This window comes from Neodothiora populina (genome assembly GCF_041146345.1).
Source record: "Neodothiora populina strain CPC 39397 chromosome Unknown canker_contig_13, whole genome shotgun sequence".
NCBI classification, from domain to species: Eukaryota; Fungi; Ascomycota; class Dothideomycetes; order Dothideales; family Dothioraceae; genus Neodothiora; species Neodothiora populina.
The window spans coordinates 137,224-152,307 of record NW_027191402.1 but is presented as its reverse complement, the minus strand read 5'-3'; the positions used below and the strand labels follow the sequence as shown (position 1 = coordinate 152,307).

The 15,084-nt window shown below is 51.6% G+C and overlaps 4 protein-coding genes across 4 annotated transcripts; 3 read left to right on the top strand and 1 right to left on the bottom strand.

The window, feature by feature from the left end:
* Nucleotides 1–246: 246 nt before the first annotated feature.
* AAFC00_001649 (uncharacterized protein) lies at nucleotides 247–2,039 on the top strand (the record flags this gene model as incomplete). Its single annotated transcript, XM_069340859.1, has 2 exons — nucleotides 247–1,751; nucleotides 1,817–2,039. The coding sequence occupies 2 exons, from the start codon at nucleotides 247–249 to the stop codon at nucleotides 2,037–2,039; spliced, it is 1,728 nt and encodes a 575-aa protein (XP_069204377.1).
* Nucleotides 2,040–4,514: 2,475 nt separating this feature from the next.
* Nucleotides 4,515–5,615, top strand: AAFC00_001648 (uncharacterized protein; the record flags this gene model as incomplete). Its single annotated transcript, XM_069340858.1, has 2 exons — nucleotides 4,515–4,536; nucleotides 4,624–5,615. 2 exons carry the CDS (start codon nucleotides 4,515–4,517, stop codon nucleotides 5,613–5,615), a joined length of 1,014 nt encoding a protein of 337 aa, XP_069204376.1.
* A 444-nt stretch (nucleotides 5,616–6,059) lies between these two features.
* Nucleotides 6,060–8,331, bottom strand: AAFC00_001647 (uncharacterized protein; the record flags this gene model as incomplete). Its single annotated transcript, XM_069340857.1, has 3 exons — nucleotides 6,060–7,955; nucleotides 8,015–8,166; nucleotides 8,220–8,331. The coding sequence occupies 3 exons, from the start codon at nucleotides 8,329–8,331 to the stop codon at nucleotides 6,060–6,062; spliced, it is 2,160 nt and encodes a 719-aa protein (XP_069204375.1).
* A 1,115-nt stretch (nucleotides 8,332–9,446) lies between these two features.
* AAFC00_001646 (uncharacterized protein) lies at nucleotides 9,447–10,254 on the top strand (the record flags this gene model as incomplete). The annotated part of the gene is made up of 3 exons (XM_069340856.1): nucleotides 9,447–9,527; nucleotides 9,588–9,670; nucleotides 9,732–10,254. The coding sequence occupies 3 exons, from the start codon at nucleotides 9,447–9,449 to the stop codon at nucleotides 10,252–10,254; spliced, it is 687 nt and encodes a 228-aa protein (XP_069204374.1).
* Nucleotides 10,255–15,084: the final 4,830 nt, after the last annotated feature.

Below are 15,084 nucleotides of genomic sequence, written 5' to 3'. Positions count from 1 at the left end.
ACGCAAGGTAAGCCATAAGGTAAGCCATAAGGTCCATACATTATTACCTGTACTGTACAGTATATACTTGTAGAAGCTGACGATTGCGCTAAGATTAGATTCATGAGGGTCTACCCGAATCGCCGACATGTCCGATGACGCCAGCCTTGGCGTGGAGAAAACTGTCTCTCGCCCGGAAAAAAAGTGATTGGCGATAAATCTGCCATTTGATATCCCCATTTTTGTGTTACACATCAGCAAAACATCATGGCCAAACGCGAGCGCGAGGAGATCGCATCGGTCGTCGAGACCAACGGCGCAGAGCCTGTTAGCAAGAAAGTCAAGAAGGACAAGAAGGAGAAAAAGGAAAAGAAGAGCAAGGATGTGGAAGTAGAAAAGGGATCTGCAGAGACCGAGGAAGAGCAGGCCGCCGCAAAGGCCGCAAAGAAGGCCGCCAAGAAGGCAAAGAAGGAGGGTGAGAAGTCAGCAGACGTCGACTCTGAGGCAGCCGCAAAGGCAGCAAAGAAAGCGGCCAAGAAGGCGAAGAAGGAGCAGGAAGAGAGCGCGAGCGCCCCAACTCCCACTCCCGCCCCCGCCACCAATGGCGCCCCTGCCAGCGACGACGGCTCCGGATACACAGAAGACCCAAGACTCAGCGCTCTTCCTCAGTCTGAGATTGACAAGTTCGTCGCCGAGAAGTTCATCACCATCACCGACGAGAGCAAGAAGTCTCCAGCCTACAGGCCCATCACTTCCTTCGACTACGTCCCCATCACCGACAAGGCCCAGCGCGCCCCTCTCGCCCAGTATTCGACTCCTTCTCCCATCCAGGCCGCTTCTTGGCCTTATCTGTTCGCCGGTCGCGATGTCATTGGTGTTGCAGAGACTGGCTCTGGAAAGACCATGGGTTTTGGTGTGCCTTGCATCCGCTACATCGCCTCGCTCCCCAAGAAAGAGCAGCAGAAGGGCATCAAGGCGTGCATTGTGTCACCCACCAGAGAATTGGCTCTGCAGATCCACGAGCAGCTTGTCAAGCTTGCGCAGCCCGTTGGCCTGAAGGTTGTGTGCGTTTACGGCGGTGTCAATAAGGATCAGCAGCGCGAGACTCTCAGAGGCGCTCACATCATTGTCGCCACTCCTGGTCGTCTCAACGACTTCATCAGCGAGAACTCCATCAACCTTGGCAACGCAGACTACGCTGTGCTCGATGAAGCCGACCGTATGCTTGACAAGGGATTCGAGGAGGAGGTCCGCAAGATCCTCAGCAGCACTTCGCCAACTCGTCAAACCCTCATGTTTACTGCCACCTGGCCTCCTTCCGTGCGCGACTTGGCCGCCACGTTCATGAAGAGCCCTGTGCGAATCAATATTGGTGAGAACACCACCGGTGAACTGCGCGCCAACACCAGGATTGTTCAGGAGGTCGAGGTCATGGACCCTTACGGAAAGAACGATCGCCTCATCCAGCTCCTCAAGCAATATCAATCCGGCAAGAACAAGACTGACAGAATTCTTGTATTCTGCTTGTACAAGAAGGAGGCTACCCGCATCGAAGGATTCATCAGATCAAAGGGCTTCAAGGTTGCTGGTATCCACGGTGATCTGAGTCAACAGCAGCGTATGGCTAGTTTGGAGTCTTTTAAGAGCGGCGAGGTACCCTTGCTTGTTGCCACTGATGTTGCTGCTCGCGGTCTGGATATCCCAGCAGTCAAGTTGGTCATCAACGTCACCTTTCCCCTGACTGTTGAAGATTATGTTCACCGCATTGGCCGGTAAGTTTTTGACTTTGCTATCAGCTTCATTTTGTGCAAACATCATACTAATTGTTCTCTTTCAGTACCGGTCGTGCTGGACAAGATGGCAGGTCCATTACCTTCTTCACAGATCATGAGAAGGGTCTCGCCGGTGCACTCATCAATGTGCTCAAGAGCGCAAACCAAAAAGTGCCCGAGGATCTGATGAAGTTCGGTACCACTGTCAAGAAGAAGTCTCACGATGCTTACGGTGCCTTTTACAAGGAAGACACGGGCAAGAAGGCCACCAAGATCACTTTCGACTAAATGCTCGTGGAGGGACGATTAATCTAGGAGATATGTTTTTAGCATTGGACAGGCGTACGGATAGAGCGAGGAAAAGCTTAGTGAATGGTCATCTTGCTCTTGTAACAAATACATCATGTTTTATACACCAGTACTTTTTCTTTTCTCTCACCTCACGTGTGGCTGGCCTACTTCCAACACTTGCAACGGTCAAGGCAGGTGCGCTAACTTGGCATTTCTCATTAGAGTCAACATCACATCTCCGCCAGGCTTGTAGACCATGCCACGAATGGAATCACCTCATCACTCACCGCTTCTCCATTCACTCCAGCCTTGCCTCATTTTCCTCAATCGTCCATCTAGAGGTCACCATCGGGTGCGCGACATGAGCAGCACCATATACAGATGACATGCAAACACCCACACATCGATATGCGCCAAGCGCTGTGCGCTTATCCTCCCCCCACGCGATCATCCCTGCTGCCCGCCACCAATATCTTGCGATCTGGCCACTTTACCCAGTCATGAGTATGTTCTGGAGGTGAGTCCATTTGATGGTTGTCACTGCGCTTATGCCATCGAGTAAGCGCGGCTGCAAACGGCTGTTCTGTTCGCAGCATGTTTTCTTGAGTCGACAATGGCAAGTGACACATCTGCTGTAGCTTGTGGCGATACTGCTACTTTCGCATTGCTGTTTGCGAGATGAGGTAAGAGGGAACGCTCAGGCAGCCTCAGTGCGGCGGACGAACCTCACGTACTGTCCTGTACTGTAGCTGTATCCTTGTCGAGTACGAGTATGAGGAGGATACCTGACGAAAAATGGTATCGGTCACTTCGGATGCGAACCACACGAGTCCTCCTGGGCACGGTCTTACCTTTGAGGCTTGATGTTAGTACAATCGTACTGATACGACAGTGGCACACAGCATGTGAAGTAGCTGCATATTGTTAGCAGGGAAATATGTGCAGCAAGAATATAATCTACACAAGGTATTACAGTATGATCGACTAGGCCTCCACATCTCGACGCACATCACCCACGCCACGCTCCACTAAACCATTGCTAGACCGTCACCTTAGCATCCCAAGATAGGGAATCTCACTCTGATTAATTATTTGGGTGGATGCATGTCATCGCAGCTGAAAAAGATTCGGAGAGGCTATTGGGGTGCCGAAACGTCCATGCAGGTCATACGGAGTCCCTTCTAATGCGTCCATAGGTGTATACACTAATGCTACTGGATCAGCCGCACGACTACATTGTCATAGGCACGAGGACTGGATCCCTGAAACAATGTAGCAATGTTTCATATCCCTCTTCAACAACCTTGAGGTTGATTACAGTATATCGATCGAGAGAATGCCGCGCTTGCACGCATTCATGCATTTCAGGTTTCTGCCTTACCCCCGCTATGAGATCCTGGCTTCACGCTTTGGCGATGACAGCATCTCACGAGATGGATTGGATATCCTTGATTTATGGTAAATAAATTGGCTGGAACTCAAAGCTGTGGCTGGTCCCAGTGCCAAAAGTACCTTTTCCCACACTCCCACATTCGCATCCTTTCTCTATTCGTATACGGAGCACTTGTTTTGAACGAATACTACAACGGTCGCCATGGATAGCCCACCACCATTGACGAGAAAGTCGCCGAGACGGCTACTCAGGGTCACTACGAATGTACAGAACCAGCGCAGCTCTATAGACTCGAGTAGATCGTCCATGGATTTGATGCTGTATTACGACTGCGAAGAGCAATGGCATGATGATTCCACAAACAAAGAAAATCAATTCATAGATGGACGTCGTCCTCATGATCACCGTGCCCGGGTTTCATTCTCGTCAGACAGCGGCTCCACCGTGTCTACAACAACGTCTACAAGCCCGACGATGACCGATGACTCGAGCAAGTCCATGAGCGTCAGAGTGCGCATTCTCCAACGAGAAAAGAAGCCTTCACTCCGAAGATGCACATCGCCGACCGAGAGCAATCTGCGAGATATCTGTCGCATGCAATCCGAAGAGAACCTGCGCGACGTGTACGAGTCGCAGCTGTTCGCCTACCTCAATGATCTAATCAGGTTCTAGTCTTCTGGAAGCTGTATCACAGTATGTAATAGCAACTTCGCAGTCAGTGATGATATGCTGCATACTGGGATACTGGGAGGCTGGATGTGGTTGGATCATGCAAGATTCATGCATAAAAACATATCAAAAAGAGACCGGGATTATCAAGTCGACCGATCCGCTGTAGTCCGCCCCACCAAACGTCATCGAAACCCCGCGAACCTCGGCCTGAACACCTCTTGGTCGTCTATTTATCTTATTCCCGACACCGCTTGCTTACAAACGAAGGGACGGTATAGTATTTTTTGAGTTCTGACTTCTTCTTTATTTGAGACGATTCATATTGCCCTCGACAACTATATCTGCAAAGGATTAGTCAATTTCCTACGGAGAGCAGCTATAACAGAAGTATAATCGTGCAGGAGATAATGGCGACCATGCGCGCTGTCGGTAAGCATACTATACCTCTTATCGATGCCTGGAGATTTAACCCTACAAAGTAGAATCAAGAACACAATTGCTCACTTCAACATGCAGACATCAAGGGTGGCAAAGGCCCTGCAACTTCTCTCTTTATCCATGACATCGAGCGACCCAAGCCCACGAGCACTCAAGCTCTCGTGCGGGTCAAAGCATTCGGTCTGAACCGCATGGATCTCATGCAAAGAGAAGGCAACTACCCCGTTCCTCCTCAGGCCCCCTCAACCCTCGGCGTAGAATTTTCAGGCGTGATTGAAGAACTCGCCAGCGAAAGCGAGGCGGGCTTCAAAAAGGGCGATGCCGTCTTCGGACTCGCCTACGGAGGCGCATACGCCGAATACATCGCCGTCAGCACGCACATGCTGATCCACAAGCCCGACGAGCTCAGCTGGGAGCAATGCGCCGGCATCCCCGAAGTCTGGATCACCGCCTTGCAAGCAATGTACCTCGTGGGCGAGTTCAAGCCCGGCCAATCGATTCTCTGGCACGCGGGAGCCTCAGCGGTATCAATCGCCGGCATCCAACTCAGCAAAGGCAACGGCGCATCCGCCGTATACGCGACCACACGCTCCGACGAGAAAAACAAATTCTGCGTCGAAGAACTCGGCGCCACAGCGGCCTTCAACACCGAAACCTCAAAGGACTGGAGCGAAGACCTGCAGACAGCGGCGGGCGGCAAAGGCGCAAACGTCATCATCGACTTCATGGCCGGAGGCTATTTCGGGAAAAACCTTAAGGCCGCAGCCATGGACGGACACATTGTCAACTTGGCGCCTCTGGCGGGCATCAAGCCCTCCGAAGACACGGATCTCAGCTTGTTCATCCGCAAGCGCATCAGATTCGAGGGCAGCACCCTGCGCGCCCGCGACGAGACCTACCAGGGGAAATTGCGTGACCAGCTCGTCGAGCACGCGCTGCCGAAGTTCAAGGATGGAAGCTTCAAGATTTACATTGAGAAGGTCATGGATTGGGAGGAGATTGTCGAGGCCCATCAGCTCATGGAGAGTAATAAGACCAAGGGCAAGATCATCATGACTATTCCTTGGTAAGTAAAACATGAAGCAAGCAAGAACAGATATCATAGCAAGTTGTAGTACAGATGAATGAAAACAAATTACCAGTCACATTTCAACCATGTCCTAGTCTTAAGTGAGAGCGTTCTCGGACCATGAAATGCAAGTTTCGTGGCAATAATGTTGCACGGCTTCGTATTGCACAGTAGTGCACTCTTTAGCGGGCTGCTGCGTCTTAACGAGTACGCATTCGAAACATTTTCGATACAGAGAGATCTTTGGTCCTAGCAGGAACAACTCGAGCAGATGTATACAGCTTAGATATAACTATTCTTGAGATGCGTTGGTAGAGTCGCGGATTCAGAGCTGGTGTGAGGTGAGCGACTATCACAGAGCATATCTAAGACACAACCCCCCTGAGTCCATTGAAGAGTGTGGAAAAGGGGGGACTACACGACAAAATACAGCTCAGTCCCCTGCTCACGTGGCATCCGCAGCCCTAGTAGTGCGGTCGTAAAACTCCAGCGTGCAAGCGGCAAGGAAACAAGGAATCTCCTTGCGCCCGTCGACCCAGAACTCGATCAGCGGACGTATCTCATTCGCGAACACGCTCTTCTCTCCACCGCTGACTTTCATCGTGCCCTTTTCGCCATCGAACAGGATACTGTTCTCCTCCTCCTCGCCGTCGTCGCTGAGATGCGTGGGATACAGGACCGAAGTGACCTTGAAGCGGCCGTTGGGTTGAAACACGACTCTCCAGCCGAGGACCGAGGCCACTGCTTCGGCGAACTCGAGGAACTTGGCCGTCCAGATGTCCTTGAGCCGTTTCTGCTTCTTGTCGCGTTGCGCGATGGTCGCTTCCAGCTCGGCCATTTGCTCGCGCACGTTGTCGAGGGTGCTGATGGGCACGACTTTGGTGCCGTTTGGGCGGCCTTCGAGTTGGTCTAGAAGGGCTTTGTTTTCTTCTTTCAGGATGGAGAGCGTCTTCATTTTGATCCGTTCCGTCTGCGCGGTTGGGTTGTCTCTGAATTCGAGCACGCGCGTCTTTGAGGATTCGCGGAGTGCTTTTAGTTGGCTCACGTTGGCTTGCAGCTCGGCTTCTAGAGTCGCGTTGCGTGTCTGCAGCTGACTGAGGTCGTTGTTGAGGCTGCGCATCTTGCGACGGAGCTCTCCCAGTCTCTCGTCTGAATCCTCTTCGTGAGCTCGCTTTAGTGTGGGAGCTGCAGCTGGAGTGGCTGTCGGAGGAGTGGCTGTCGGAGGATTGGCTTCAAGCTTCGTGAGGTCGGCCTGCAGAGTTTCCACCTCGGCGCGATATTGATCAATAATGCTCTCCAGTTCCTGTGCACGTTTCTTTGCTTCTTCGTCGACAGTCTCTGGATCGAATTCGATCTGTTCGTCCTCCAGAGCCTTCATTTGAGCGCGCAAGTACTCGACTTCTTTCACGGCTAGGTTCTTTTGACGTTGTAGCCTTGCCAAAGCCTTGTTGTCGGTAGGGGCCGCCGTACTGCTGCTGCTATTGCTCGTTGTCTTGAGCTTGATCAATTCTGCGTTGAGTTGAGCCTTATCGTCTTCGAGCGTCCTGATGCTGTCGTCTTTGACCGCAAGCTCAGGCTCAATTGCGCCCAGCCTCTCCATCAGACTCAATCTCTCGAATCGCTCGGCGACAAATGCCTTTGCCAGATCCTGTGGAGAGTCGTACTTCATGTCTTCGTTTCCTGCAGCTTGGCTTTCCAGGTAACTCGTCCAGCTACGCTTTTCGTCCTCCAGGATCTGCTGCTGTAGCTGCGCCTCTGCCAGCTCCTTGCGCAGGTCTGCCATGATGCGCACTTTGCTCTCGAGAACTCGCTTTTCTTCCTCGACTATTTCGACACTTTTGTGAGTTTTTCGAAGCTGCTTGAGCTCGGATAGTTGTTTTTGATTTGTTGACTCCAGGTTCCGGATATGGGCGACTTGATCGGAGAGTTCGCGCTTGATGACGGAAAGGGTATCTGCGTCTCCAGTCTGTGCCTTCAATCGCAAAATCTCATTTTCCAACGTGCCGACCTCAACTTCGCGCTGAGACAATCTCTGTTGTGTCGATTGCAATGCATTCACTTTTGAATCCAGATCTCTCTGGGCCTCCTCAAAAGACGCCTGCAGCGCGGTATGGCGAGCCTCCAGATCAGAAAAGCCATGTTTATGCTGTCGCTCGGCTGAGGAAAGCTGAGTCTCGACATCCTCCAGCTCCTCCCTCAGGTTCTGAGTGTCCTCTTGAAGAGTCCGAATTCTTCGCTCAAGTCCGATCTTCTCGTTTGTCGCGCGGCTTTCGGCTTCCTGCAACTCGCGAACGAGAGCTTCCGCCTTCTTTGTTGCGGCATTCGCGCTGCTTTCTGCAGCCTAGTAATTTACGAATCAGCTGCTGATGTCATGTTTCTGCTGATCCATCATCGACTGACCTGGGCGCGCTTAAAGTCTGCCTCTGCCCTGTATTCTATTTCGCGAATCTCGCTCTGGTGCTCAAGTGTCGCAAGCTCTTTCTCTTGCTTGAGCGAATCGAGTTCATATTGTAAAGTGTTCAATTGCGCGCGCAGTGACTCATTGGCGATATCTGCCCCTTGCCGTCAACACATGTAATTCGTCTTCGGCTCATCAAGAACAAACCTGGCCTGACGGTGGTAGCAATTGATTGCCGGAATGTTTCTCGCAGAGGTTGTTGTCGCGGCGGCGGCGAGTCACCGGCGAGGAAGTCATAAGTGGGCTGAAATTTGGACATGATCCCTCATTCTCTCAATCTTTGATATTCGTGATGGTGTGTCAACTGCGCCGCATTGCGATGAGTTGATGAGGAAGATAAAAAGTGAATGTCAACAAACGGGGGGAAATCTACTGTGATTGTTGTATACCAACTACCTACCAGCGCGAAAACACCCGACGTCAAACGCCAAGAACTCGAATGGTTTTGTTCTACGTTTTCGGCGATTCTGGCCCTGGTCGTTTCAGGTGTCACCTATCGCAAAGAGACAAAGAGCATGTTTCAATGATGTAGTGATCAGAAATCGATACAAAATTGTCTTGTTCAAATGCTGTGGTACGATATACCCTACTTCCTCGTGTGATCACAGAATAGGGGCAACCCTGGCCACGAACTAGATTTCCCGTTCAAATTCATGCTAATGCGGCCGGCATGGCCGTTTGCTTCCATCGGGTCATCAGCAAGCTACCGACGAGGCAAGCATCGGTTGATCTTCAGTATCTAATCGGAGGGAATGGGCTGGAGGGTTGCGGAGTGCAGTTGTATCATTGTTACCCTATCTTGAGCGTCCTAAGAACAAGAAATCGAGACCACAGAAATCTGTTTTGATTATATTACCCTTCCTTATCAGGAAAGTCGCTGGCACCGAAGCTTCTTAAGACTTGCTGGCGTATATCTGCTGTCCGCAATGGCCAGATGAATAGCCAGATGGTCTAGCCAGGAGATCCCTATGCATGCAAGTCGTCGTCTTCTGCATTCTCCCATTCTCCTATGCTCCCCCATCCTATGTGAAGGGGCCATAGTCCTTCTATCACGGTGAAATAATCGCATCTGACGTGGGGAGCTAGTCGACAGCAGGTGTCACATTACAAGGTAAGCGCAGGGTACTGTCATCTTCTCTATGATGATCAGATCTCAGAAAATCATCCAAGTCAAGGGGTGGTCAACGTGATATAGAAGTCAAGTCTTGGCATGACACTCTCACAGCTCCGCAGCGAGTCTCGGTCTTGGCGACTGTGTATGGATTTTGGCAGGTGCAGGCAGAGGCAGCCTTCATGTCCCAAGACTTTGCGATTCATTCTGCGACGACTTTGCGATATCACAACACCGCAGACAGCACAACTGATTCCATCATAATGGCCGACGACGAGAACAGGCGCGAGACTTCTCGCTTGTGGCGTGTCTACAAAACCACCAAGCAAATGGCCTACGACAGAGTGCGCGCCCACTGAATAATTTTTGCACCACGCGCGCCAGTACTGATGACAATCCGACAGGGCTACACTGTCGACGAGGATGAGTTAGACATCTCCCTGGATCAGTTCCGCGATCAGTGTTGCGATGCAACCGGTGCCGCCAAGTACGCTCGATCGAAGAACCCCATCTGATTGCGCTGGCATGCATCTAACACTTCACTACAGCAAAGCGAAGATGTCCTTCTCGGCCATTCCTACCTCTCAAATGCTCGCAAAATACACTCCTCTCCCAACCAAGGCTCGCCCGGAACCGCAAGAGCCTACGATCGGCACAATCTACTTTGAATTCACCACGGAACCCCATATCGGCATCAAGCACCTGCGAACCTTTGCCCAGTTTCTTCACGACAGGAACTACTACTCTGGAGTCTTCATCGCAGGCGATACCGTCACTGCATCTGCCATCAAGCAGGCCGCCAATCTGCCCATCACCATCGAGGTCTTCAGCGAACAGGACCTGCTTGTCAACATCACCAAGCACGAGCTGGTACCGAAGCACATTCTCTTGAGCCCCGAGGAGAAGAGGGCGCTCCTCGAGAGATACCGCCTCAAGGAAACCCAACTGCCACGTATTCGTGTCGAGGATCCCGTCGCCAAGTATCTGGGCTTGAGGAGAGGCCAGGTGGTCAAGATCATCAGAAAGTCCGAGACTGCTGGTCGTTATGCATCATACAGATGGGCCATCTAGAACATCGCTGCGGCTGGGAAAACAAGGAAACGGAAAAAGATATGAGCATGGCAAGGCGTTCAACAGGCGTTCACATCGGGAGAGCCCGCCGGATGATATGTGTACCAACATACAAGATACCGATAGGTTGTGCAGCTAGCAAAATGAATTATTGCTTCACTTGCATCGAAGGACCATGGTCAAGCCTCGAGGATGAAGATCCGTGGAATTTGACAAGACCTTGAAGCACTTTTTGTCTTATGCTTTGTTTCGGGTCAGAGTATGCTACGACTGCTACGGTAGCTATCAAGAGAACACAAGCCGCGATGCAGACACTGGTGTTCGCACCGCGCATCAGACCAGTCATGGCCAATAGCACGCATGTGCAACGCCACGTGACGCTCAAGGGCCGCGGTCGTCACTCGGCGCTGGACGGAGAAAACCAGGTCGCGAGTACCTAGTAGGTATCTGCTCTGTCTACCTCCAAGTGAGATGGCCGGCGATGCCGTTGACAGGGGCCGCGGCATTGCATCTCAGCATACTCTGCAAGTGAGGTTGAGGCGGGAAATATACCATGATGTGAAACTCCAAAGCCGACAAGGTACAGTAGAAGGTTGATATCCCGTCCAAGGGTCTTGTGCGGATGACTTGACATGCTACCTTTGTACTGTGAATCAAGTTGTTGTCCACGCCTCTCCTCTCCGAATACACGACATTACTGTGCCAACTTGAACTTTGAACTTTGAACTTGTGCTACACTGGTGCCTTTCTGCAGGGGCCTCTGGTCTTCGCACCTCACCCGGTCTTAGCGTTCTTCTGGGGAATGTCTCTACCACAGGACAAGAATTGCTGTTAGCAAGGTAATCTAGTGCCCGTGCTTGTACCGTTGCGACACTCCTACTCGGGAACGGGGGATATATCCGGGATATGATCGGAAGATCGTCCTACAGATTTTTGCTTTTCGACATGCGGCTCTTTGGGGATCTTGCGGCGCGTAAGCTTCCGTTCGTGTCCACTGCCACGGTGCTCAGGGTTCGCTTGTGGCTGGCTTTTACGAAAGCGCTCTCCTGAACGGCACGCCACGCCGACCGTCATTCATCTTTCGTTGTTCGCACCTTTGAATACCTTACTCTGCAGGCCGCGATGTTCCGCGCAAGAGAGTCATGACACAGGGGGCGCAAACTTCCCGACAGCAAAACAAACCGTGGAAGGATGCCTCACCGGGTTTCACCCTTGACCGCTTCCTCTAGCAACAACCACAGCGATTCATTCTGCAATGCAGCGATCTCGATTGCCCGTCTGAAAGTCCACCCCACAGCGACCAGGTCGGCGGGAAGTCCATCGCAAACTGTTAGTGTAACTCCGTACTGGCTTATAGGTGAGCTAAGGGCTTACCCATTTTTCTACTCGTACCGAAGGCGGGGAAACGTGTAAGCGTGCACTTGGCTGCGGTACTTGATGTTCGGCGTTAAGTTTCGCCTCAACCGTGAGCCCCAGTCAAGCCATCGCAAGAACAGCCATTTCTTGACAGTGAACACTAGACTGTACTTCGATAATAAGTCCTCAGCATTGCATCGCACTTTCCGTCAGGAACACGATGCGGCGTGGTGTTGATCCTCCAAATCGATCACACTGTTATAGGGAAAAAGCACAAGTCACAGCGAGATTGCTATTGTTACCTTTCCTTAGGGTTTCGCGCTTAGGTCTTTTGCTTTCGCGACTAGCTGGCCAAGCACTCGTTCATCGAGATGCAACTTCACAACGTCGAGAAGATCGGTGATCTGGCATCCCGCAATCGTGATGGAATCCTACCGACCAGCGATGCGATCAGGCGGCTCGTAGATTCTCGCGCCTGTGCTTCCATTGTAGTCAATCATGTGGGTTACAATGCCTTGTTGCGTGCAAAGCTTTTGGATGTTGTCCTGCCTTCTCGACTGTATTTCACAACACCAATGTGCCTAGGATGATGGACTCGTGCGTCCAGACAGATATATTGCGCCGCCGACGTGCATCCAGTGCCGCTATACTCTCAAATCCAAATGAACCCAACCTGGGGGAACGTCTACGAGCGCAGACACTAGCGAGGTAAATAGCAAAATAGGCTGCCGCCACTCAGACGCATCTTTCTTCATACGCCGTGTCCCACAAGGCTGACAACAGCATCAGATTCTTCACGCCAGCAAGAATCACAGCATTCAAGAAGGCAGCCGAGTGTGATGAGCCAGGCCCCGCGACTCTATCGAGCGCAACACATCTCACTGGTCTTACTCAAATAGGACCTCTACGTTTGAATTGTGATCGTTCCTTTGTCTCACTGCTTGATACGTCCACACAGTATATCATTGCTGAGGCGACGCGGACTATCTCTCTTAGCCAGTCTGACCGATACGCGACACCCCAGGATCGATTGTTCCTTGGTGTCCAGGCTCTCCACAAGAGTTATGGCGTATGCCCGAACACTGTTCAAGTTTTCACTGATCCTACAGGAGCCTCAGATATCAATACATCACAGATAGTCGCAAATGCTACCAGATATGTCATTCGGGACTTTCGAGACCTGGATGAGTACAAAGACAAGCCTTATGTTACCGGATTCCCTCGCATGCGTTCCTACGCCGAAGTGCCAATGAGAACCTCCAGCGGCAGTCTCATCGGCAGCTACTGCGTTGTAGATACCGACCTCCGTGATGATTTCTTCTCTGATGACACCATATTCGTTCTGGGCGAGATTGCCTCGTCGATCGTCGACTATCTCGAGTTGCTCACTGTCCGGTACGATCAAGAGCGCAGCGCTCGGCTATTGGAAGGCTTGTCTTTGTTCGCAGAAGGCAGGACGCCTTCGGATGATTCAGACGCGCACGAGGAGCCTATACCGGACATGGAACCAAGGTGCGACCGGGATATGTCGGCTTTGCCGCCTTACAGAAATCTCAACAGCCCTGTCTCGTCACTGAGCCAGTCAAACTCTGGGAGGTCTGCGAGTACCGATTCGAGACCTGAGGAGCATCATACACCCATCACCAACCCGGATGATGACCAGACCTTTGAGGCTGCATTTGTTGAAGCAACCCCAAATGAGCCTGAGGAGCAGACTATGCCTTCATTGTATAGCTCTGCATTCTCTAGAGCTGCTAAACTTATCCGCGAAGCAATGGATATGGACGGTGTGGCATTCTTGGACGCCCCCTATCAGGAGTCGAGCGAGGCTGTCCGTCAAAGTATGAGCCGAAGGTCGTTTGACGAAGCTTCTCCAGTTTCGCCAAAGTTCGGCGATGACACCTTCTCCGACAAGCATCTGGACGGGTCTAACGATATACCGCTGAGTACTGCTGACTCGCCTCTGTGCCAATCTCTTGGAAGTTCTATAGCGACAGGTGGAACAACGGAAGCATGTTCATCGTCCCGGCTGCCAATGAACCTGCACGAAGAATCGCTAAGATACTTAACGAGGGTTTATCCCAACGGTCATATCTTCTCCTCTGACGAATATGGCGTCCTGTCTCTATCCTGCAACGAGTCTGTCATTAATCCTCTGGATCCCTCAGAGCACGATGGACAGCCGAGAAACATAAGAGACCTCCCTCACGAATTGCAGGAGTTCTTCAGGGCTGCTCGATCTGTCATATTCTTGCCGATGTGGAATTTCTCTAAGGAGCAATTCTTTGCTGGTCTTCTTGGCTGGTCGCTGGACTCTACTCGAGTATTCCAAAAGGAAGATTTTACATGTTTGTCGGCTTTCGGAAATGCTGTTATGACAGAGCTCGCTCGCATCGAAGCACTGGACGTTGCACGGGCTAAGTCAGACTTCATTAGCTCGATCTCGCACGAACTTCGATCACCTCTACACGGCGTGCTCGCCAGTGCTGAGATGCTAGCTGATTCGATTGTTGACGATTCTCAGATCGAGCTCATACGAATGATCGAAAGCTGTGGAACCACACTCTTGGAGACACTAAATCACCTTCTTGACCATAGTAGGATCAACAAATTCGACAACTCTAAGGGACATGTTCAAAATCCATCGCAGCTTCCAAAGGAGGACATCTACGGCCAAGAGTCTGAAGAAGACCTAAGTGAGATACTCGAAAGTGTTGTCGAAGGTGTTTACTTTGGCCAAACGTCCAAGGATCTCGTGTCTCGCAGCTTGGCCAAGCGAAACAACAGCAACCCACGGGTTGAGCGTCCACTTCTTTCTCGAGCCTACAGCAGGGAATATAACTCTTCGCAGCCCCGAAACTCATCCGATGGCCACGTGGCGGTCCTTGTAAACGTCGAGAATCGAGCTGACTGGCGTATGCCACTTCGTATTGGAGCATGGAAGAGAGTCATCATGAACCTCTTCGCCAACGCGCTGAAGTACACTCACTCAGGCCATATTGAAGTATCACTTCAGATGTTACCTGGCAGTTCTGCGGAGACTGAAGGTCAGCTGAATGCGCATCTTACATTCAGCGACACTGGCGTCGGCATCGGTCCGGGTTACCTGAAGCATCAGCTCTTCAAGCCGTTCACACAAGAAGACGCTCTGGTGTCCGGAACAGGTCTCGGGTTGAACATTGTAAAGCAAATAGTAAGCAGCTTAGGCGGCACGATCGAAGTGAGAAGCAAGGTAGCGGTTGGCACACGCATCGAAGTGGTCATACCTGTTCCTGCTTCTCCAACAGCCGGCGAAGACACGACCAAGGTCTCGAAAATGGCCTCGGTGCTGGATCCAGACGAGCGTCTCCAAGGCAAGACTCTTTGCATAGTACCGACCGCAGCTCCTACTTCCAGTCTTGACGGTCGTCAGCCGGATGAAGCTGGATTTTCGAACGAGAAGACATCGCCTGCTATCTTGACTCAAGTCGTTAG